A 22622-nucleotide genomic window follows, 5' to 3' on the forward strand; every position below is an offset into this window, starting at 1 on the left:
AACTAAAATAATACCATAAACAAATAGTCCCACCTAAATATTCAATTCGGCCTTGAGTCATTCCCGGCTTTCTTAGAACTGTTACGGTATTGGCCCAAACTGATCACTGGTTAACGAATGGGGCTGCCAGCAGAATGTTCGAGAAGTGCTGATGAACTGTTTAATAATCCAGCCGGATGCAATCACCGCGCTGCAGCCACCTGTCACTCACCAAGTGGAATCCGCCACGCGGCTCCCGCCAGGCCGCTCACCTGGGCACGCGCAGCTCGGGCCAGCTCTGACCTGGGGCTGCCGGAGTAACCTGGCAAGTTAGCGCGAAGCCTTTCCATACTGAAGGTAACGTCAGTGTTCAGCGAATATGTTTGTCCTTTTTTTTGTCGCTGTCAAAAGTAACGAGCAACATTTCTTTTTTGCAGAAGTGCATTTCCAGGTCGATCGCAGAATGAACTTGTACGTCTGCCTCCTGTCTTATAAATTGATGCTCCTTTGGAATGCACTGTTCATTATAGGTAACGCTTTGTGTATTTTTGTCTTTTTTTTGTTTTTGTTTTAATCAGCATGTTTGTAATGAGCCTCAAATATCAAATTGTTAAAACCAGAAAGATTTACGGCACTTATCGGAGGCCATTTAGCGCATTGTGTTCATACCAGCCAAAAGAACTAAACAGTTACACCCTACCTTCCAACTCTCTGTCTGTAGTCTTGTCGATTACAGATCTTTGAGTGCCTGCCCAAGGTGTTCTTTAAATGTGTTGAGGGTTTCTACCTGTACCGCTCTATCGCCCTGGTTGTTTACCTCTCTAAGGGAAATAGGTCCTCCGTGTCCACCCTACTTGGCCCCTTTAATTTTGTACAACCTTCAGGCTCTTCTGGCTTGTTTCAGACTATCCAGTCTTTCCTCATGTCTAAAATTCGCCATTCCTGGCCACATCCTCCATAAATCTCTTCTAGTATGATCACATCCTTCCAGTAATGTGGTGACTAGAACTGCACACAATACTCTATTATTGTACATAGTACTCTGCTTGCTGTCCAACTAATGTCTTATATAGTTCTAGCATAACCTCCCTCACTTATAGCCTAAACCTCTGCAATACAAAGAAGTATCCATATGCTGAAGGGAGCCAGGTATTGTCCCTCGACTAGCATTCCAGAGACCCAGGCCAATGCTCTGGGGACCTGAGTTTGAAGCCCACCACGGCAGATAATGAAATTTGAATTAGATAAACTCTGGAATTAAGAGTTTGATGATGACCACAAAACCTTTGCAAACCCATCTGGTTCACTAATGTCCTTTTAGGGAAGGAAATTTGCTGTCCTTACTTGGTCTGGCCTACATGTGACTCCAGACCCACAACAATGTGGGTGACTCTTAAATGCCCTGTGAACAAGGGCAATAAATGCTGGCCTAGCCAGTGACGCCCACATCCCATGAACGAATATAAAAAAAAATGCTTCTTTGATTGCCTTATCTACCTGCTCTGCTACCTTCAGGAATCTGGAGGCATACACTCCAAAAGGTCTGATGAAAGGTCACAGTCCTGAAATGTTAACTGTTTCTCTCACCAGAGATGCTACCAGACCTCCTGAGTATTTTCAGCATTTTTCTGTTTTTATTTCAGATTTGCAGTATTTTGCTTTTGTGCCTTTGTTCCTGTACACTTTTGAGAATCCAACCATTTATTGTGTATTCCCTTGTTTGCCCTCTCCAAATGCATTACCTCACATTTCTCCAGACTGTTCCATTCGAATTTCCTTTCAGAGCGGCTGGCTGAAGTTATTTTGTTTCATAGCATTGGCCTTGAAACCACACAATGAATTATACATTAGTCTGGATTTAGTAACAGTACTGAGGTGGTATTGTTATTGTTCACCATCATTACTCTTCTAAAACTGACAGAAGTCCCTTGAGATTGCACATGTGCAGTTAAACACTGAAATCCAGATGTTACTGTTGGTAATTCTAGGCTTCTCCATTGGGTGGACTGTTGAAGACTTCACAGACTGCAATCAATTAGAAATCTCTGTATTGATGAGAGCCTTCCCCCTTGGACTGCAATATCATTGTTAAAAAGCCCTGAAGAGAAATTACACCTTGTTAATAAGGTGCAACAGAGTTTTTAACGGTGCACTACTGAACAACCACTTTATCCTGGAAAACTAATTTTATGTTTGTGTAAATGTCAGATTTTTTCATTAGGCTTCCATTAGCTATAAAAAATTAATAAAGTTTATGATATTTCCCAATATATGACCCAGTCCACTTATTTTGATTTCCATACCTTTTTTAAATTAAAAGTTTTTATTCATGGGAAGTGGGCATCGCTGGCTACGTGAGCATTTATTGCCCATCCCTAATTGCCCTTGTTCAGAGGGCATTGAAGAGTAGGTTTGGAGTCACATGTAGGCCAGACCTGGTAAGGACAGCAGATTTCCTTCCCTAAAGGACATTAGTGAACCACATGGGTCTTTACAACAATTGACAATGGTTTTGTGGTCATCATTAGAAGTTTTTTAAATTCCAAATTTTTATTGAGTTCAAATTCTACCATGGTGAGATTCGAACCCAGATCCCCGGAACATTACGCTGGGTCTCTGAGTTACCAGGCCAGTGACAATTCCCTTAAAGTGAAGAATAATCAGTGCATTTTACTTCCTGGTTCGTTTGTCCATGAGAAGACTTCAACATGATTGACTCCTTACTCTTGATGGTTAATGACAGCACTGTTGCTGAACACCTGGTGATTGCCTTGACTTGGCACAAATTCAAAATAATGTCAGGAAAGGGGAAATCTGCACCACTGAGCTCACCTAGATCTTTGCAGACAGCTTTCTTTTGAGGATAATGGCAATTACTGTTGCTTTGCCACTTAACACAAAATCCAGGCTAATGTAAACTTTCCTAGATTGTTGAGAGAGAGGGCATGTTTAATTTTAATGTTTTAGTTATTTCCCTCCATGATGATGGACTTAAGTTGTTTTATTGATGAGAGGAAGGATTCCTTTTTGAGCAGCCATCCTTCACGTTTCTGTTAGGAAAGAAACACTGGATAGGTTTGTGATGACAATCATGCTCGTCAAGGAGATTACCAATGCAAAACATTAATGTTTACAGCGATTAATTGCAAGTGTTACGGACAAGAGAGACAGTCAAACTATATTGATTTCCTCTGGCCACCTGTCCATAAGCAGAAGGTGTTTTGAATTAGTTTTTAAAGAATAAGCGGTGGTGTATTTTCCCAACACCTCAATTTTTGTGCTCCAATTTTACTAATAATCCATAGCAAACTCGAGTTGGGATTAACTCCGAAGGTTAGTTTATTTTACACATTAAAAACCCAGAAAAAGAAGTGTTAGCAATGTCCCACACTGCACGTGCGTGCACAGTAAAAAGGTGGGGGAGGATAGAGAAAAGTTTTACAGTATAAGGACCACAAAAAAGTGAATAAGCTCACATGAGTTCCAGAGTCCAATGAGTAATTCTTTTGCGTAGGTGTTCCAAGTTCAACTGGGGAGTTGTAGTGTTCACTTCTTTAGTTGTTGCTGATCCCTCAAGATGAAGTAAGTACACAGAGATATAATCGCCTACAGAATTGATTCAAAGAAATCTTCCAGCATAGCCAGGCTAGATGGGCAAGTTGTTGTTGAGCTTGGAGGAGCCTGTTTCTTAGCTCTCCAGTTCAATGTTAAAACAGCAGCTTTGGGCCTCACAAGCAATGTTAAAACTGTCAGAGGCTTGGGTCATGTGCCATGACTTGTTGATGGTTAATTGAAGCTTAACAATTAGTTTCTGGGCTCCTGGCCAGGATTCTATTGTTTCTCCTTGGAAGAGAACAACTTTGTTATGAGCATCTCTTCCAGTATAACCAGTTTCGATCTTTCCCTTTTGTGATGGTTCAGGATGGGGAAGCCAGTTCATCTGTACTTCTCCGCTTTCGTTGATTACAAGCTGTTCATGCAATGAAATGTGAAATTCCAGAAGCTGAAAAAATATTTATTTTGTTCATGAAACTGTTGGGGTTAGCTCCCAGATAGGGCCAACCTTGTGATCAGGTGACTTGTAGCAGCCATCTTAATTTTTTATTCCATAGGAAAAGGTCCAGTTTTTTTTTTAAAAAGTAATAGGGATAAATTTTTGAATATACATTGTTGGGTTCTTTCCCTGTTATAGGAACCTAACACAAGGAAATAAATTGATTGTATTTTCCACAGTTCCCTCCACAGGCCAGTGTGTAGTGTTAGCAAATGAAAAGATGGATACCTGTTACAAGTTTCAGGAGTGACTTAGATATTCTCTTGTGTATAGTTGTGCTTGCCACTCTGTAAGCAGAGTGTCTTATGTTTGAGTATGCCCAGTAACCCAATATCTAATGAAAAATTGTTACAGTACCAGGTTAACCAGGTTCCCCTTTGATCTGAACTGGATATTGTATTTTGTACATCCCCTCATTTGCACTTGTCCAGTTTGTCCAACGATGGGCTAGAATATTTTTTTTTATTCATTCATGGGATGTGGGCATTGCTGGCTGGGCCAGCATTTATTGTCCATCCCTAATTGCCCTTGAGAAGGTGGTGGTGAGCTGCCATTGTGACCCGCTGCAGTCCATGTGGTGTAGGTACACCCACAGTGCTGTTAGGGAGGGACTTCCAGGATTTTGACCCAGTGACAGTGAAGGAACAGTGATACATTTTCAAGTCAGGATAATGCATGGCCTGGAGGGGAACTTCCAAGTGGTGGTGTTCCCATCTATCTGCTGCCCTTGACCTTATAGATGGTAGTGGCTGTGGGTTTTGAAGGTGCTGTCTAAGAAGGCTTGGTGAGTTCCTGCAGTGCATTTTGTAGATGGTGTACACTGCTGCTACTGTGTGTTGGTGGTGGAGGGAGTGACAGTTAGTGGATGGAGTGCCAATCGAGTGGGCTACTTTGCCCTGGACAGTGTCAAGCTTCTTGAGTGTTGTGGGAGCTGCACTCATCCAGGCAAGTGGAGAATATTCCATCACACTCCTGACTTCTGCCTTATAGCCGGTAGACAGGCTTTAGGGAGCCAGGAGACTTCATGTGGTCTGGAATCGATGTTGAGGACTCACAGGACAACTCCCTCCTTACTGAGCTACTACCTATGCTGGGTCTGTCCTGCTGGTGGGACAGGACATACCCAGGGATGATGATGATGTCTGGGACATTATCTGTAAGGTATGATTCTGTGAGGAGGGCTATGTCAGGCTGTGGCTTGACTAGTCTATGGGATAGCTCTCCCAATTTTTGCGCAAGCCCCCAGGTGTTAGTAATGAGCACTTTGTAGATTCAACAAGGCTGAGTTTGCCATTGTTGTTCCCGGTGCCCATGTAGATGCTGGGTGGTCCATCTGGTTTCATTCCTTTCAGACTTTTTAGCAGTTTGATGCAGCTGAGTAGCTTGCTGGGCCATTTCAGAGGGTATTTAAGAGTCAATCACATTGCTGTGGGTCTGGAGTCACATGGAGGCCAGACCAGGTGAGGATGGCAGGTTTCCTTCCCTAAAGGACATTAGTGAACTAGATGGGTTTTTGCATACAATGGTTTTTATGGTCATCATTAGACTTAATTCCAGATTTTTATTGAATTCAAATTCCACCATCTGCCATGGTGGAACTGAAACCTGAGTCCCTAGGGCATTAGCTTGTGTCTCTGGATTACCAGTCCAGTACCAGTACCACTATGCCTCCCCCTGACTTCAGTCCGGATCATTAAGCTGATAGCAAATGAATCTACAAAGTATTAGATTTGATCAAATCTTGCCTTCATTTTACTAGCCTTGAGATCAAGAGTGAAAAATAATATACTACACTATCTGACTTCAGTGGGTTGAATGAACTTTTCCTGGTCAGCCTCTTGTTTCTAATCACCTCTGGGCCTGAGGTGAGTGAGGTTTTCCTTACTAAGCCAGGTTTTTTTCCTCTTATCTAATTGGCTAACATTCTGCCCTGTGTCCTATTGTCATTCTTTTTTTTCAGTGGTTCCATCAGTGAGAAAACACTTTTTTTTCTCTGATTTAACTGTTCAGCGATTCACCAATATGCCTTTCAATAAAACCACTATCTCTCCACACGTCACCTGATATTCTCCAAATTTCTTGTCTTAATAGACCTGGAATCGAACAATCGATCATGCTTAGAGCAGGCTGAACATAGGCAGAGAACCTCTTTCACCCATTCAAATTTCCTAATTCATGTTCCATGCTGGTGGGATACAGGTTGCTGAATGGATAATAGGTTGAGCTTTTGGACTAAAAGTTGTGGAACATGCTATCACTTTGGAATTAGAGTTTGGCTGCATAATTGGTGTGGACCACTTATAGTTAAACTCCAGTATGATAGGACTTATATAATACAGCAACTGTTGCCTCAGAAATCAGACAATACTATTCATTCCAGCAAGCTGATTGTAGTCACTGACCATATCAACTCTTGGTCCACCAGAACTTGCAGCGCTGTTGATATAAAGCTTGCAAAATAGCAGACTTAAATTACTTACATTTTGTCAACTACTTGAGAGATTTTATTATTGCAATCCACTAGTAGTAAATGTTTGCAGTTAGGTTAAACTCTGACATTGCATTAAAACTATCAAGACAAGCATTTCTACACAGTGCTTGGGAGTAATTGGACAATAAAATTACAACCTGTGTGAAGGAGGGGCCTCCCCTATTCCTATTTTTTTAAGTTCTACTCTCTAAATTAAATAGGTTAAGCTAAATAAGATTTTTTTATAGAGCCTGAAACATTTTTTACAATTCTTTGGGAGATCTTTGCTCTGCTTTGTGTCAGTTTCCAGAATATCTTACACTTAAATTGCAGTGTAGTTTAAGAAAAATAATAAATGGATAAAAATGGGATATAATTTGATCATTATTTTTCACTACATTGTACTATATATTTTGAATAAGACTTTGCTTCATGTTTGAATAGGCACTGAATCAGCAGATGGAAGATATGCTCAGATGCTGTTTAAGAATTTATTTCAAGATTATACAAATGCTCTCAGGCCTGTAGAAGATACAGATTTAGCCCTGAATGTCACTCTGAAGATTACTCTTTCCCAAATTAAAGATATGGTAAGATTTGCTTCATAGTTCCTTTCCTCACCAATTCTTCCTTTTGTTCCCTTTTTTCTTCCTCAAGGTGTTAATACCTTGTTTTGGTCCAGTTCCACTGGGTCACTCACCCTTTACCCAAATGGTCATTCTTCACCTGTGAACCTTGCTAGTGAGTGTTAATTACCAAGAGCACCACAGCCAATTCTGATTTTTGCATATATGTGCTTTCACCAGAAGTTTCTGGATAGGAAGCAGGATTTTTGATTTGCCAAACTAGTGATGTTGAGGTGATGTTGTTTCGCCAGTGCTGCTGTCCTGACTGAGAACAGTTAACATAGCACAGGTCAGAGATTGCTCACTGGATAAGTTTGCTGAGTCACCCAGGGAGCCTATCTAAATATATTTGTCCATTTGCATTTTTATCCAGATAAATGATATAGAACCATAGAAAAGTTATAGCACAGAAGGAGGCTATTTGGCCCATCTTGTCCATGCCAGCCCAAGGACACCCAGGTGCCCTTTCTAATCCCACCTTTCTGCACCCGGCCCATAGCCCTGCAGCTTACAGCACTTTAGGTGCAGATCCAGGTACTTTTTAAAAGAGCTTAGAGTTCTGCCTCTACCATCAACTTGGGCAGCGAATTCCAGACACCCATTGCCCTCTGCGTAAAAAAAGTTCTTCCTCATCTTGCCACTTATCTTGAATCGATGTCCCCTGGTTCCAGAATTCTCCACCAAGGGAAACAGTTTTATCCAGTCCACTCTATCTATTCCCCTCATAATTTTGTACACCTCAATCAAGCCACCTCTCAGCTGCCTTTGTTCTAAGGAAAATAACCCTAACCCATCCAATCTCTCCTCGTAGCTACACTTTTCTAACCCTGGCAACATTCTTGTAAACCTCCTCTGCACTCTCTCTACAGAGCTATTATATCCTTCCTGTAATGTGGTGACCAGAACTGCACACAATACCCCAGTTGTGGCCCCAACATTATATCCTTACTTTTATATTCTGTACCTCTGCCAATGAAGGAGAGCATTCCATATGCCTTCTTTACAATCTTGTCTATTTGAACTGTTGCCTTCAGGGACCTGTGTACTTGTACGCCAAGATCTCTCACTTCATCTACCCCTCTTAGTATATTCCCATTCCAAATCGTTAATATATAACACAAATAGCAAGGGTCCCAACACCGAGCCCTGTGGAACACCACTTGGGACAACTTTCCATTCGCAAGGGCATCCATCGACAATTACCCTTTGTTTCCTGTTACAAAGCCAACCTTTTATCCAGTTTGCCACATTACCCTGAATCCTATGGGCTTTTACTTTCCTGACCAATCTGCCATGTGGGACCTTGTCAAATGCCTTGCTAAAATCCATGTACACAACATCCACTGCACTACCTTCATCAACCCTTCTTGTCACTTCCTCAAAGAATTCAATCAAATTTGTGAGGCAAGACCTTCCTTTAACAAATCCATGCTGACCATCCCTGACTACTCCATGCCTTTCCACATGCCAGTTAATCCTATCTCTCAGGATTGATTCTACTAATTTGCTCACCACTGATGTAAGATAAACTGGCCTATAATTGTTTGGCGTTTCCTTTGATCCCTTTTTAAACAAGAGAACTACGGTTGCATTTCTCCAGTCCTCCAGTACCTCCCCTGTATCTAGTGAAGATTGGAAAATCATCCTCAGAGCATCTGCTATCTCGTCCCTGACTTCCTTCAGCAGCCTCAGAAACAATCCATCTGGCCCTGGTGACTTATCAACTTTCAAGGATTTCAACCCTTCGAGTACTTCCTCTCTATGACTATCCCGTGCAATATTTCACAGTGTTCCTCCTGGACTACTATATTTACATCCTCCCTTTCCTTTATGAACACACAGACAAAATATTCATTCAAAACCCTTCCCACAGACTCTGCATCTACACACAAGTTTCCATCTTCATCTCTGATAGGTCCCACTTTGCCTTAACTAACCTTTTGGCATTAATATACTGGTAAAACATCTTTGGGTTACCTTTTAACTTTACTTGCTAATTTTTCATGCCCTCTCTTTGATTTCCTTTCTTACTTCGTCCCTGCACTTCCTATATTCGTCTAGGCTATCTGCAGTGCTTAGTTCTTTGTGCCTATCGTACACTTTTTCTGTTTGATCTTCCCCTGTATTCCTCTAGACAACCAGGGGGTCTAGATTTGGCAGTACCACTCTTATTTTTGTAGGGGATATGCCTACTTTGTACAATTATGATCTCGCTTTTTAGTGCTTCCCACTGGTTTTCCACTGTTTTATCCTCCAGCAGTGCTGTCCAGTCCACATCAGCCAAGTCCCTTCTCATTTCAGCAAAATTTGCCTTCCCCCCAGTTCAAGACTTTTACTCCTGCCTTATCCCTTCCTTTTCCATGCTAATGCTAAATCTAACTGAATTGTGATCACTGTCCCTGATATGGTCGCCAACTGTCACTTCATCCACTTGCCCTTCTTTGTTCCCCAAGAGTAGGTCTAGAATTGCATCTCCTCTCGTTGGGTTTGTCACTAATTGGTTGAAAAATTTTTTCCTGGACACACTGCATGAATTTGTCTCCCTCATTGCCCCTTATATTGTTTGAATCCCAGTTGATATTAGGATAGTTGAAGGCTCCTACTATTATTGCCCTCTTGTTCTTACAAGCAGAAATTTGCCTACATATTTGTTCTTCTATCTCCCTTTCACTATTTGGGGGTCTGTAGTATACTCCCAGTGGTGTGACTGCCCCTTTTTTTTATTTCTAAGCTCAATCCATAAAGCCTTGTTTGTTGACCCATTTAGTATATCATCCCTTCTCACAACTGGAATTGATTCTTTAACCATTAGTGCTACCCCACCCCCCTCCGTTTTTACCTCTATTGTGTCTGAAGACTCTAGTTAAAGAGATATTAAGCTGCCAGTTTTGTCCCTCCTTTAGCCAGGTCTCCATTATAGCAATGACATGCTGCTGCCATGTGTCTACATGTGCCCTTAACTCATCTACCTTGTTTGTAATACTCCTTGCATTGAAGTATAAACAGCTTAACCCCGTCAATTTCCCTTGCTGGACACTTTTTTTAAACTTTGCTTCTCCTGTAACTCCATGTCTATCACAATGTCCCTAGCTAATGTTTTACCTCCATTTTTCTGATCTGAATCTGGCCTAACTAATTCTACTCCTGGGATCCCATCCCCCTGCCATACTAGTTTAAATACTCTCTAACAAAACTAGCAAAAGCCCCCGCAAAGACACTGGTTCCAGCTCCGCCTTGGTGCAGCCTGTCTGGTTTGTACAGGTCCCACCTTCCCCAGAACTGGCCCCAGTGCCTCATGAATCTGAATCCCTCCTGGCTACACCATTTCTCCAGCCACGTGTTCATTTGGTCTATCCTCTTATTCCTGCTCTCGCTAGCACGTGGAACTGGGAGTAATCCTGAGATGACTACATTTAAGGTTCTGCATTTTAATTTATCTCCTAACTTCCTGTACTGAGCTTGCAGGTCCTCATCCCTTAGTTTACCTATGTCGTTGGTACCAATGTGTACCACGACCACTGGCTGTTTACCTTCCCTCCCCAGAATGTCCTGCAGCCGCTCCGTGACATCTTGGACCCTGGCACCAGGGAGGCAACATACCATCCTTGATTCACGTTTGCAGCTATTGAAGCATCTGTCTGTGCCCCTAACTATTGAATCCCCTAACTATTGAATCCCCTATCACTATAGCCCTGCCACTTGTTTTCCTCCCGCCCCTCTGAGCAGCAGAGCTACCCATGGTGCCATGAACTTGGCTGTTGCTGCTTTCCCCCGAGAGGCCATCCCTCCCACCAAAAGTATCCAAAGCGATATATCTGTTAGAGAGGGGGATGACCACAGGGGACTTCTGCACTACCTTCCTGAGTCTTTTACTGTTCCTGATGGTCACCCATTCCCTTCCTGCCTGTGTAATCTTCACCTGCGGTGTGACCACCTCGCTAAACGTGCTATCCACGACTTGCTTAGCATCGCGGATGCTCCACAATGAGTCCACCCGCAGCTCCAGCTCCGAAATCCGGTTAGCTAGAAGCTGCATTTGGGGACACCTTCCATAGACATGGTCACCAGGGATGCGGGAAGCATCCCTCATTTCCCACATCCAGCAGGAGGAGCATATCACAGGTCTGAGTTCTCCTGCCACAACGTCCCTCTCGATTAAGCTAGTTACTCCCTTAAAAAATACGCTAGCTCGGCCTTATTTGTGTTAGCTAAGAACCTTGTTTCTTGACTAATTATACTTGTACAGTATTACTCTATACTTTTTTTTAGCTCCTACCTCAGTATTAAGCAATGAATTACTTTAATGGATTGAAAAAAAACTCACCAGGATTTACTCACCAATCAGCTGCTGTTTTTTTTAAATCCACTTTCAGAAGAGTGTCCCTTGCAGGTCTGGTAAACATTATATGGATTGCTATTTGAGCTTAATTCATATTGAGCTTGAGAAACTAAATTCTAATCTGTTTTAAAAAGGCACAAAAGACTAAAAATTGAGTAATCTTCTTATTGAATGCAAAGATGTCAATGTTAAATTCCCAAATCATATTATGCATTGAATATTTATATAATATCATTGGTAACAGGAGTGAGCCATTCAGCCCCTTGAGCCTGTTCTGCCATTCAATCTGATCACATCTGATCCATATCCTTCATTACTCAAGTCTATCAGCTGAGCCTCATTCTCTTGCCTCTGATCCACAAAGTTCCGGATTCAAGTCCTTGAGCACAAAAAGCAAGGCTGACACATCAGTGTAGTACTGTGTAAGTATTGTACTGTTAGAGGTGCCATCTTTCAGATAAGACATTAAACGGAGAGCCCCATCTGCCTGTTTGCATAGATGTAAAACATCCTGTGGCACTATTTTGAAGAACAGCAGGGGAGATGTCCCAGTGATAAAAACAAAATACTACGGATGCTGGAAATCTGAAACAAAAACAGAAAATGCTGGAAAAACTCAGCAGGTCTAACAGCATCTGACCCTCAGAGTGTGAAGAAGGGTCATATGGACTTGAAACATTAACTCTGTTTCTCTCTCCACAGATACTGCTAGACCTGCTGAATTTTTTCAGCATTTTCTGTTTTTGTTTGTGATATCCTATCTGATATTTATCCCTCAAATCAACATCACAAAAACAGATTATCTAGTCACTATTGCATTGCTGTCTGTGGGAGTTGGTGTGTGCAAATTGACTACATTGCAACAGTGACTACACTTTTTTTTAAAAAAAAGGTACCTAATTAGCTGTAAAGCACTTTGAGATGTTGGATCATTATGAAAAGCGCAATATAAATGTAAATCTTTTTCAACAAAAGTGTATTAATATCTCAGTCCCAAAAATTATAATTATCCCAGCATCCACAGTTTTGCCAGAGTGTTCCAGATTTTCATTGCACTTTGTATGGAAAAGTACTCTCCAATTTGATCTCTAAATGGGATAGTTGTTATTTTATGATTACGCCTCCTTGTTCTGGATTCCCCATTAGACGAAATAGATTCTCTACCAGCCCTACTGAATTTATTTTAATATTTTAAAAGCCTTGATCAAATCTTTTAAACGTGAAGTTTCTGAAACCTTCAACCGGCACATCCCCAGCAATCCCCCCATTAAATCTGTGAGATACCAATTCTAAGAATATTATTGGTTTGGTGCCAAAATCTGAATACAGCGCTCCAGCTGGGGACCTGGCCATAACCCTGTACAACTGAAACATCATGTCCTCACTGTTGAATTCCAACTGCCTTGAAATAAAGGCCAACATTCCATTTGAATTTTTTTTTTTTGCTTTTTTTGTACCTGAGTTGTCGTCGTCGTGTTCCTTTCATCTACGAAAAATGATGGACACGCTGCAAACAATCAATTTCAGATGGGTGTCTTCATACGACACACCTTTGCTGATGGCTGAAGAGACTGATCCTTGAAAGGCAGGTTGTGCCTCAAGTGCTGCAACATGAAGCTTCCAAGTATCATTGTGGGTTATTGTTATCGACATTGGTGGCTGCCAAGCTGCTGTAACCACTGGCCATTGTGGTGGTGCACTCCAGCCCATAAGTGGTGTCACCATTTTCCTGTCATCATCTAGTAACTCCCAGCTATGATGATTGATGTTTAGTAGCAGCCTGACATGAAGGCTCTATGCAGTAGCAACACAAGTGGTATTCTCCACTATCAGGATGCTGCCATCAAGCCAAAAGGCCATCTGCCTACCCCACAAATGAGTAATGTGGTAAACGAATTTCAATGCCGGTGTGATGCCAGGTTTGTAGGTTGTACATCCCAATGACTGGTGGATCGTACCAAACAGCATGTCCCTTCGGTTGTTCACACCAGGCAAAATATTGACCGTACTCAAACAGCCCATGCTGGCAAAATTCAAAATATAGTATAGATGTAATTCCATGGTTGGACAATACTTACTAAACAATCCTGATAGTTTAATTTTTAACACAAACACCCAATTTAAGATTATGTCAGGCTTGCAGTGTGGCTCACTTATGCATGCTAAAAGCTGCATATAATCACATACAGAGGCATGTCCTTTGCAAACAGAAAGAACAAAAACTTGGGGGACAGCCATTACTTGGTTCATTCCCCATGGTAATGCCTTGACCAATCAGAGTCTACCTGCCTGGTTTGAATTTAAACAAAAGCTTGGTGGCTACTTGTTCCCAGGTGCATTCTCCACGGCAACATCTCTACCGGTCAGAGCCCATTTTCCAACTAATCAGCACACTCTTCTCATCTAGTATAAATAGTTCCCTTTGAAATTTGGTATCCTTGAGGAAACTCTCCTGATGTGTGCAAGGCAAAAAACTTTGACAGCATGTCTCTCTCTTTCAGCAATATTTAAGATAGAGAAGTTGATTGTAGCTTGAGGGAGAATATGAAATAAAATTGCAATAGAATTTTAATTAAATTTATTTTTGAGGTAATTTTATTTTTCATGCTTGTAGGACGAAAGGAACCAAATATTGACAGCTTACCTTTGGATTCGACAAATCTGGTTTGATGCTTTCCTTAAGTGGGACCGAGACAAATATGATGGACTTGATGCTATACGAATACCCAGTAGCTCTGTGTGGAGACCTGATATTGTTCTATATAACAAGTAAGTTGAAATGCGATTTCTTTATCAACAATTACAACATTTCAACAGTATCTGCACTTCCAAAGAACGTCATTGGCTGTAAAGCATTTTGAGATGTCCTTCGAAAAGTGCTTTATAAATTAAAGTAATTGTTTTTCAATTGCAATTAAATTTTACTGACGATTATTTATTATAACCATTTCCTTAAATTGCAATTCGCTGTTCGTGTGCACTTTGACAACACAGGAACAATCTGTATTTTCACTTTCCTATAACAAATGTATGTGTAGTTAGTATGATTTATTTAGTTCAACTGATTTTGTATTTGTGTGTACTTTTAAATAAAATAAGGATAATTGCTCAAATTAAAGGGGTATGTGCAATTCAGGCTTGGGGGCCCTACCTCCCATTTAACTAATTTTTTATCAATCTATTTGTAAAATACCCTACAGTTGGTTATATTTTTTTTAGATTCTTTCCTCCCCTTTCCTTATCCTTTACTTAATTTTTGTCTTTATTTCCTTTTTCTTCGATCTTTATTTTCACATACAGGCCCCATTAGCACATTTCAATCTTTGCTCATTTTTAACTGCTTTATTTATCTAAACCAATATGTATATTAGAGTAGTCTCCATTTTTAATGTTGTATATTAATTCTGAAACTTTGCAGTTTAAAAAAAAATTCCCATTTGTTGGTGTATAGTTCTGTGTGTTAATTTGTCTTTTGACTTTAACTCACATCTTTTTAAAATCTCTCCTATTCCAATTTTGTATCGTTGCTTCTGTACTAATTATTTTTCCTATTCTATTTGCACCTTTTTAAAATCTTAAATCGTCAATATATCTCCAAAGGTGTTCAGCCACACTTGACCAAGTGTGGCTTCAAGGAGCCCTAGCAAAACTGGAGTCAATGGGAATCGACTGGAAGGGAGGTGGTAGGGGGAGGGGAAGCTCTCCACTGGTTGGTGTCATACCTAGCACAGAGGTTCTGGTTGTTGGTCAATCATCTCAGTTCCAGGACATCATTGTAGGAGTTCCTCAGGGTACTGTTCTAGGCCCAACCATCTTCAGCTGCTTCATCAATGACCTTCCTTCTATCATAAGCCAGAATTTAGGGATGTTTGCTGATAATTGCACAATGTTCAGCACCATTCATGACTCCTCAGATCCTGAAGCAGTCCATGTCCAAATGCAGCAAGACCTGGACAATATCCAGGCTTGGGACGGCAAGTGGTAAGTAACATTTGCGCCACGCATGTGCCAGGCATTTTCCAATAAGAGAGAATCTAACCATCGCACCATGACATTCAATGGCATTACCATTGTTGATTCCCTCACCTATCAACATCCTGTGGGTTACCATTGACCAGAAACTGAACTGGACTAGCCATATAAATGCTGTGGCTACAAGAGCAGGTCAGAGGCCAGGAATCCTGCGGTGAGTAACACACCTCCTGACTCCCCAAAGGCACAAGTCAGGAGTGTGATGGAATACTCTCCACTTGCCTGGATGAGTGCAGCTCCCACAAAACTCAAGAAGCTCAACACCATCCAGGACAAAGCAGCCTGCTTGATTGGCACCCCATCCACAAACATTCACTCCCTCCTCTTCCACTGACACATAGTGGCAGCAGTGTGTACCATCTATGAGATGCACTGCAAAAACTCAACAAGACTCCTTAGACACCACCTTCCAAACCCACGAACACTACCATCTAGAAGGACAAGGGCATAAGATCATAAGAACTAGGAACAGGAGGCAACCACTCATCCCTCGAGCTTGCTCTGCCATTCAATAACATCATGGCTGATCTGCTTGTGTTTCGATTTGCACATTCCCATCTACCCCAAAAAACCTTTGATTCCCTTGCCTAATAAGAATCTACCTCTGCCTTAGAAATACTCAATGACCCCGCCTCCACCACCTTCTGAGGCAGAGTTCCAAAGCCACACGATCCTCTGAGAAAATTTCTCCTCGTCTCTGTCCTAAAAGGGTGACCCCTAATTTTAAAACCGTGCCCCCTAGTTCTGGACTCACCCACAAGAGGAAACATCCTTTCGACGTCCACCATGTGAAGGCCATTCAGGATCTTGTATACTTCAATCAAATCACCCCTCACTCTTCTAAATTCCAGTGGAAACAAGCCCAGTCTGTCCAACCTTTCTTCATAAGGCAACCCACTCATTCCAGGTTTCAATCTCGTAAACTCCTCCGAACCATCTCCAATGCATTTACATCCTTAAATAAGAAGACCAAAACGGCGCACACTATTCGAGGTGCGGTCTCACCAATGCCCTGTATAACTGAAGCGTGACATCCTTACTTTTATGTTCAATCCATCTCGTAATAAAGGATAGCATTCCATTAGCTTTAATTACTTGCTGTACCTGCATACTAACTTTGACTCCTGTACTATAACACCTAGATCCCTCTGCACATCAGAATTATGCAGCCGTTCTCTATTTAAGTAATCCTCTGCTTTTTTGTTCTTCCTGCTAAAGTGAACAACTTCAATTTTCCCACATTAAACTCCATTTGCCAGGCCTTTGCCCACTCACTCAACCCATCTATATCCATCTGAAACCTCCTCATGTCCTCTTCACAGCACACTTTCCCACCTATCTTTGTGTCATCTGCAAATTTAGCTACCATGTCTTTGCTCCCCTCATCTAAGTCATTGATGTAAATTGTAAAAAGTTGAGGCTCCAGCACAGACCCCTGTGGGACTCCACTTGTCACATCCTGCCAATCCAAAACAGACCCATTTATGCATATGCTCTGCTTTCTGCCAGCCAGCCAATCTCCTATCCATGCTAATATGTTACCCCCTACACCATGCGCTTTTATTTTCTGTAATAACCTTTGATGTGGCACCTTATCAAATGCCTTCTGGAAATGCAAGTACAGTATGTCTACAGGCTCCCCTTTATCCACAGCGCATGTTACTCCTTCAAAAAAACTCCAATAAATTAGTTAAACATGATTTTCCTTTCACAAAACCATGCTGACTCTTCCCGATTGCCTTGAGCACTTCTAATTGCCCAGCTATAACCTCCATAATGATTGATTCTAACAACTTCCCCACGACAGATGCCAAGCTAACTGGCCGATAGTTTCCTGTTTTCTGCCTCCCTCCCTTCTTGAATAGAGGGGTTATATTTGCTACTTTCCAATCCGATGGAACCTTTCCAGAATCTAGCGAATTTTGGAAAATTAACACCAACAGCCAGCAGATACATGGGAACACCACCACCTGCAAATTTCCCCCAAGCCACTCACCATCATGACTTGGAAATATATCGCCCTTCCTTCACTATTGTTGGGTCAAAATCCTGGAACTCCTCCCTAACAGCACTGTGGGTGTATCTACATCATATGGACTACAGCAATTCCAGAAGGCAGCTCACCATCACCTTCTCCAAGGGTAATTAGGGGTGGGCAATAAATGCTGGCCCAGCCAGGGCCACCCACATCCTAAGAATGAATTTTAAAAAAACTTGCTCTATTTTGTTAGTCAATACTAGATCAGGCAACAACCCTCCTCTTGAAGGCATATGAAGACACTACAGAAGAACGCAAGAAATAGAAGCAGGAGTAGACCATACAGCCCCTCAAGTCTGCTCCACCATTCAATGCGATCATGGCTGATCTTCTGCCTCCATCTCACTTCCCTGTATGCTGCTCATATCCCTTGATTCCCAAGAGACCAAAAATCCGTCTATCTCAGCCTTAAATATACTCAATGATAGAGCATCCACAACCCTTAGGGGTACAGAATTCCAAACCCTTTGAGTGAAGAAATTTCTCCTCCGCTCCATCCTAAATAATCAAACCCTTATCCTGAGTCTCTGCACCCCTCTCCCATGCCCCCATGGCCATATTCTAGATTCTCCAGGCAAGAGAATCAATCTGTCTACCCTGTCTAGCCCCTTCATAATCTTGTATGTTTCAATTAGATCACCTTTTATTCTTCTAAACTCAAAGCATAGGCCCAATTTACACAGCCTCATCATAAGACAATTCTGTAAGCCCAAAAACCAATCGGGCAAATGTTAGCTGTACTACCTCCAATGCAACTATATCCTTTGTTAAATATGGAGACCAAAACTGTGCACAATACTGCTGGTGTGATTTCACCAAAACCCTGTATAATTGTGGTGAGATTTCTTTATTCTTGTACTCCAATCGCCTTGCAATAAAGGCCAACATACCATTTCCTTCCTAATTGCTTGTCGTACCTGCATACTAACTTTGTTCCTTGTATGAGTACACATGAGTTTCATGCCTTTCAAAAATCTTCAGCTTTTCTATTCTTGGGACTAAAGTGACTAATCTCACATTTTCCCACATTATACTCCATCTGCCACTTTGTTGCCCACTCGGAGCCTGCCTATATATCTTTCCCCCAAACTACCTGAAGTCTCTTTGAAGACGCTCCAGCCATTGATGGATTGATGTACTCTCTTGTTGCAGCCTCAGCAACAGCCACCACTAGCAGTGAGGTCCTCTGGTTGGGCCAGCAGCTCTTGGGCGTGAGCCATTGTCTTAATTGGACAGCAGCCCAGGTGGAGACCTCTTAATTTCCACTGCTGGAAATATACCGTCATGTGTCCTGATGTGGGGATGCCTCCCCCTTTTGGCCCTGGCAGTGGGGCTTCTGCCATTCTAAGAAAATTCAACCTCTTTTGTGTGGGACTTTATCGAAAACCTTGAAAATCTAAGTATACTACATCTGCTAACTCCCCTTTATCTATCTACTAGTTACATACTCTAATAAATTTGTCAAGCACCTTTCCCACTTATCAAATCATATTGACTTTGATCATACTATGATTTTCTAAGTGCATTGTTAAGCCTCCCTTCATAGTAGATCCCAGCATTTTCCCAGACTAACTGGCCTGTAGTTCCCTGATATTTTTTCCCCTCCCATTTTTTTCTTGAATAATGTTCACTTCTAATTTTCTGTCTAGAATCTCGGAATTTTGGTAAATCATCCAGCGTATCTCTGCAGCTACCTCTTTTAGAACTCCTGAATGTGGCCATAAGGCCCTGGGGATTTGTCAGCTTTTAGTCCTTTAAGTTTCTCAAATACATTTTCTCTATTGATATTAATTATCTTAAGTCCCTCACTCTTATTAGCCCCCCCCCACCTGCCTATGGTTACCCTCTACTTTCTGTTATGTAATTTGCGTGTCTCGCTGTGAAGACAGACACAAAACCTTTGTTCAACATCCCTGCTATTTCCTCATTTCCCCCCCCCCCCCCCTCAATGATCATTTCTCCTGACTCTGTCTCTAAGGGACCAATGTTTATTTTAGCTACTCTTTTTATATACTTATCTACTTTTTGGTCACCATCTGCTGGTTTCTAAAGCACTCCCAATCCTTAGGCTTACGGCTATTCCTTAATACATTATAAACTTCTTCTCATCTTAAACTATCGTAAAGTTTCCTAGCAAGCCAGGGATGGATCCTTCTGAGTTTTTGTATTTTAATGGAATCTATTTCTCCTGAACATTATGCATTGTTTTATTACATGTTTCCCACTGATTAATTACTGCCACAACTTTTAGTGTATTTTCAAAATCAATTTTGGCCAGCTCTTTCATCATACCTTTACAATTGGCTTTATTTATGTTTAAGATTTTTGTTTGTGGCTGGAATATGTCAGCCTCAAAATTAATATGAAATTCAATTGTATTATGATCATTTTCCCCAGAGGATCTTTTGCAATGAGATTGCTAATTAACCCTGCCTCAAAATACTAGATCAAGGATAGTTTTGTCCCTAGTTGGTTTCACAATGTATTGTTCCAGGAAACTGTTGTGAACGCATTCTGCAAACTCTTCTTCCGGACTGTTTGCCAAATTGATTTGCTAGTCACAACAGACTTGTGAGAAACGTTATTGCTCATGGAATAAAAGGGACAATAGCAACTTGAATACAAAATTGGCTGAAAAATAGGAAGCAGATAGTAATGGTCAATGGATACATTTTGGGCTGGAAGAAGGTTTGTAATGGAGTTCCCCAGGGGTTGGCCGTGGGGCCCTTGCTTTTCCTGATGTATATTAATGATCTAGATCTTGGTGTGCAGGGGACGCTTTCAAAGTCTGCGGATGATATGAAGCTTGGGAGTGTTATAAACTGAGGAGGACAGTGTAGAACTTCAGAAGGACATAGACAAGTTGGTGGAGTGGACAGATAGGTGGCAGATTAAGTTCAATGCAGAGAAGTGAGGTGAGTGGCAGGTAAAACATGGACAGACAATATAAAATAAGGGGTGAAATTTTGAAGAGGATGCAGGAGCAGAAAGACCTGGGTATTTATGTGCATCGATCATTGAAGGTGGCAGGACAGGTGGAGAGAGCAGTTAATAAAGCATGTATATTCTAGGCTTCCTTAATAAGGGCATAGAGTACAAAAGCAAGGAGGTTATGCCGAATTTATATAAGACACTCGTTAGACCTCAGCTGGAGTATTGTGTACAGTTTTGGGTATCACATTATGGGAAGGATGTGAACCCATTTGGAGAGAGTGCAGAAGAGGTTTACAAGAATGGTTCCAGGGATGAGAAACTTCAGTTATGAGGATGGATTGAAGAGGTTGGGACTGTACTCCTTGGAGAGAAGAAGGCTAAGAGGAGATTTGATGGTTCAAAATCATGAAGGGGCTGGACATAGTAGATGGGGAGAAGCTGTTCCCACTTGTAAAAATATCAAGAATGAGAGGGCACAGATTTAAAGTGATTTACAAAAGAAGCAAATGTGACATGAGCAAAAACTTTTTCTCACTACGAGAGGTCTGGGCCTGGAAGTGTGGTGGAGGCAGGTTCAGTCAAGGCTTTTGAGAGGGCATTGAATGATTATTTGAATAGAAACAATATGCAAGAGCACAGGGAAAAGGCAGGGCATTGGCAGTATGCCATAATGCTCATTTGGAGAGCTGGTGCAGACACGATGGGCCGAATGGCCTCATTCTGGGCTGTTAAAATTCTGTGATTCTAGTCAATATCAAGATTAATGTCCCCCACAAGTGTTAAATTGCTTTGTTAAAAGTTCCATTAATTTCTTGCTTAATGGCTTGTCCAAAGAAGTAATGAACCCATTTTAGGAATTCCATGCCCCTCCCTGTCAATGAGCAAGTAATTTAAATCTAGAACATCTCTCCCCTTCACCAATATTGTCACCTTCCTATCTCTTCATTCGTATTGTGTATTCTGCAGATATTATAACCCAATATAAGCCAGTGAATACCCATGGCAGAATATTGCCGTCAACGTGCGGGGGTGGGCGTGACACACTGACGCGTAAAATGATGTGCAATGACATTGGGCGTGCATCCCAACGTCGCCACGCGTCATTCTGATATTTCGTTCGGCAAATGTGCGCCTGCCGATCTGTCAACGGCCTAGTAAGCCCATTGAAAAAGTAATTAAATTTGTTAACAACGCTGTCCTTCCAACCTTGAGATTGGGCAGGTGAAGAACCCCAGCGGCCTTTGTGTTTTTCAGAAAACCTCATCCACGAGTGGGATGAGGTTTCCTGAAGGTTTTATAAAATAATTAAATAAATTTTGCAACATTCACAATCATATCCCAGCTCCTGTGACACTGTCACATGAGGGGACACGTATAAATAATTTTCTACTTTATTTATTAAAAAGCTTTATTATCAACTTAAATCTCCTTGAGGCAGCTCTGTGCCTCAGGGAGATTTCTGCACTCTCTGCGCACGTGCACAAAAGAGCGCAGGCCCCAACTCTCCCTCCTCCCCTCGCCTGCAGAGTTAACCGGCTGCACGTTATGCTGGGTGGGCCTTAATTGGCCTGCCTGTGTAAAATGGTGGCGCGCAGCCGATCGCAGGTGGCAATCGGCTCAACGCCCGCCCCAGCCCACCAGCCATAGGAAAAATTCTACCCCATGTTTCTGTTACGTCTATTAAATCTACACCTTTTCATTTAATTGCTGCAGTTCTGTTCCCAAACTGAGCAATGCAATATGTGCTTTGTTTTTTGTTTGTCCTTAAAGATATTCCTTTCCTCTTCTTTTTTCTGTAGGCTAATACATTGTTTCTTTATCTCACTGTTCTCCTCACCTGCAAGTGGCTGATTAAATCTCCATCCTTTTTCTTTTATTTCTTCTCCTTTTTACTAAATAATTCTCCTTTGCATATTTATGTTGTTCATTAAAATCTTTTGTACTTGCTCTTTCCCTGCCTCCCATCATTTCTAATTTAAATGACTCCATGACTCCTCACTTCCCCATTATACCAATCCATTAGCTCCCTTCCTGCCCAGATCTAGCCCATTGGCACATTGGTCTCCATCTTCCCCAGAACTGCTGTCAACACACTAAAATGGAAACCCATTTCCTGGCCTCATCCTTTTAGCCCCTATCTTACTATCTTT

At 41.7% G+C, this 22622-nt stretch overlaps 1 protein-coding gene across 2 annotated transcripts in view; it reads left to right on the forward strand.

The window, feature by feature from the left end:
• Positions 1–419: 419 nt before the first annotated feature.
• The window catches only part of chrna9a (cholinergic receptor, nicotinic, alpha 9a), a 28206-nt gene continuing 6003 nt past the window's right edge, over positions 420–22622 (forward strand). Inside the window, exons 1-4 of one of the 2 annotated variants that reach the window (XM_078554319.1) lie at positions 420–509; positions 5793–5898; positions 6948–7093; positions 14083–14237. In XM_078554319.1, the coding sequence (XP_078410445.1) occupies positions 6980–7093; positions 14083–14237 (269 nt within the window). In that variant the 5' untranslated portion in view covers positions 420–509; positions 5793–5898; positions 6948–6979. The remainder of the gene's footprint in view (positions 510–5792; positions 5899–6947; positions 7094–14082; positions 14238–22622) is intronic. The other variant, XM_078554239.1, reaches the window with a different exon arrangement.

This window comes from Cetorhinus maximus, chromosome 1 (assembly GCF_964194155.1).
Source record: "Cetorhinus maximus chromosome 1, sCetMax3.hap1.1, whole genome shotgun sequence".
In the NCBI taxonomy this organism is placed as follows: Eukaryota; Metazoa; Chordata; class Chondrichthyes; order Lamniformes; family Cetorhinidae; genus Cetorhinus; species Cetorhinus maximus.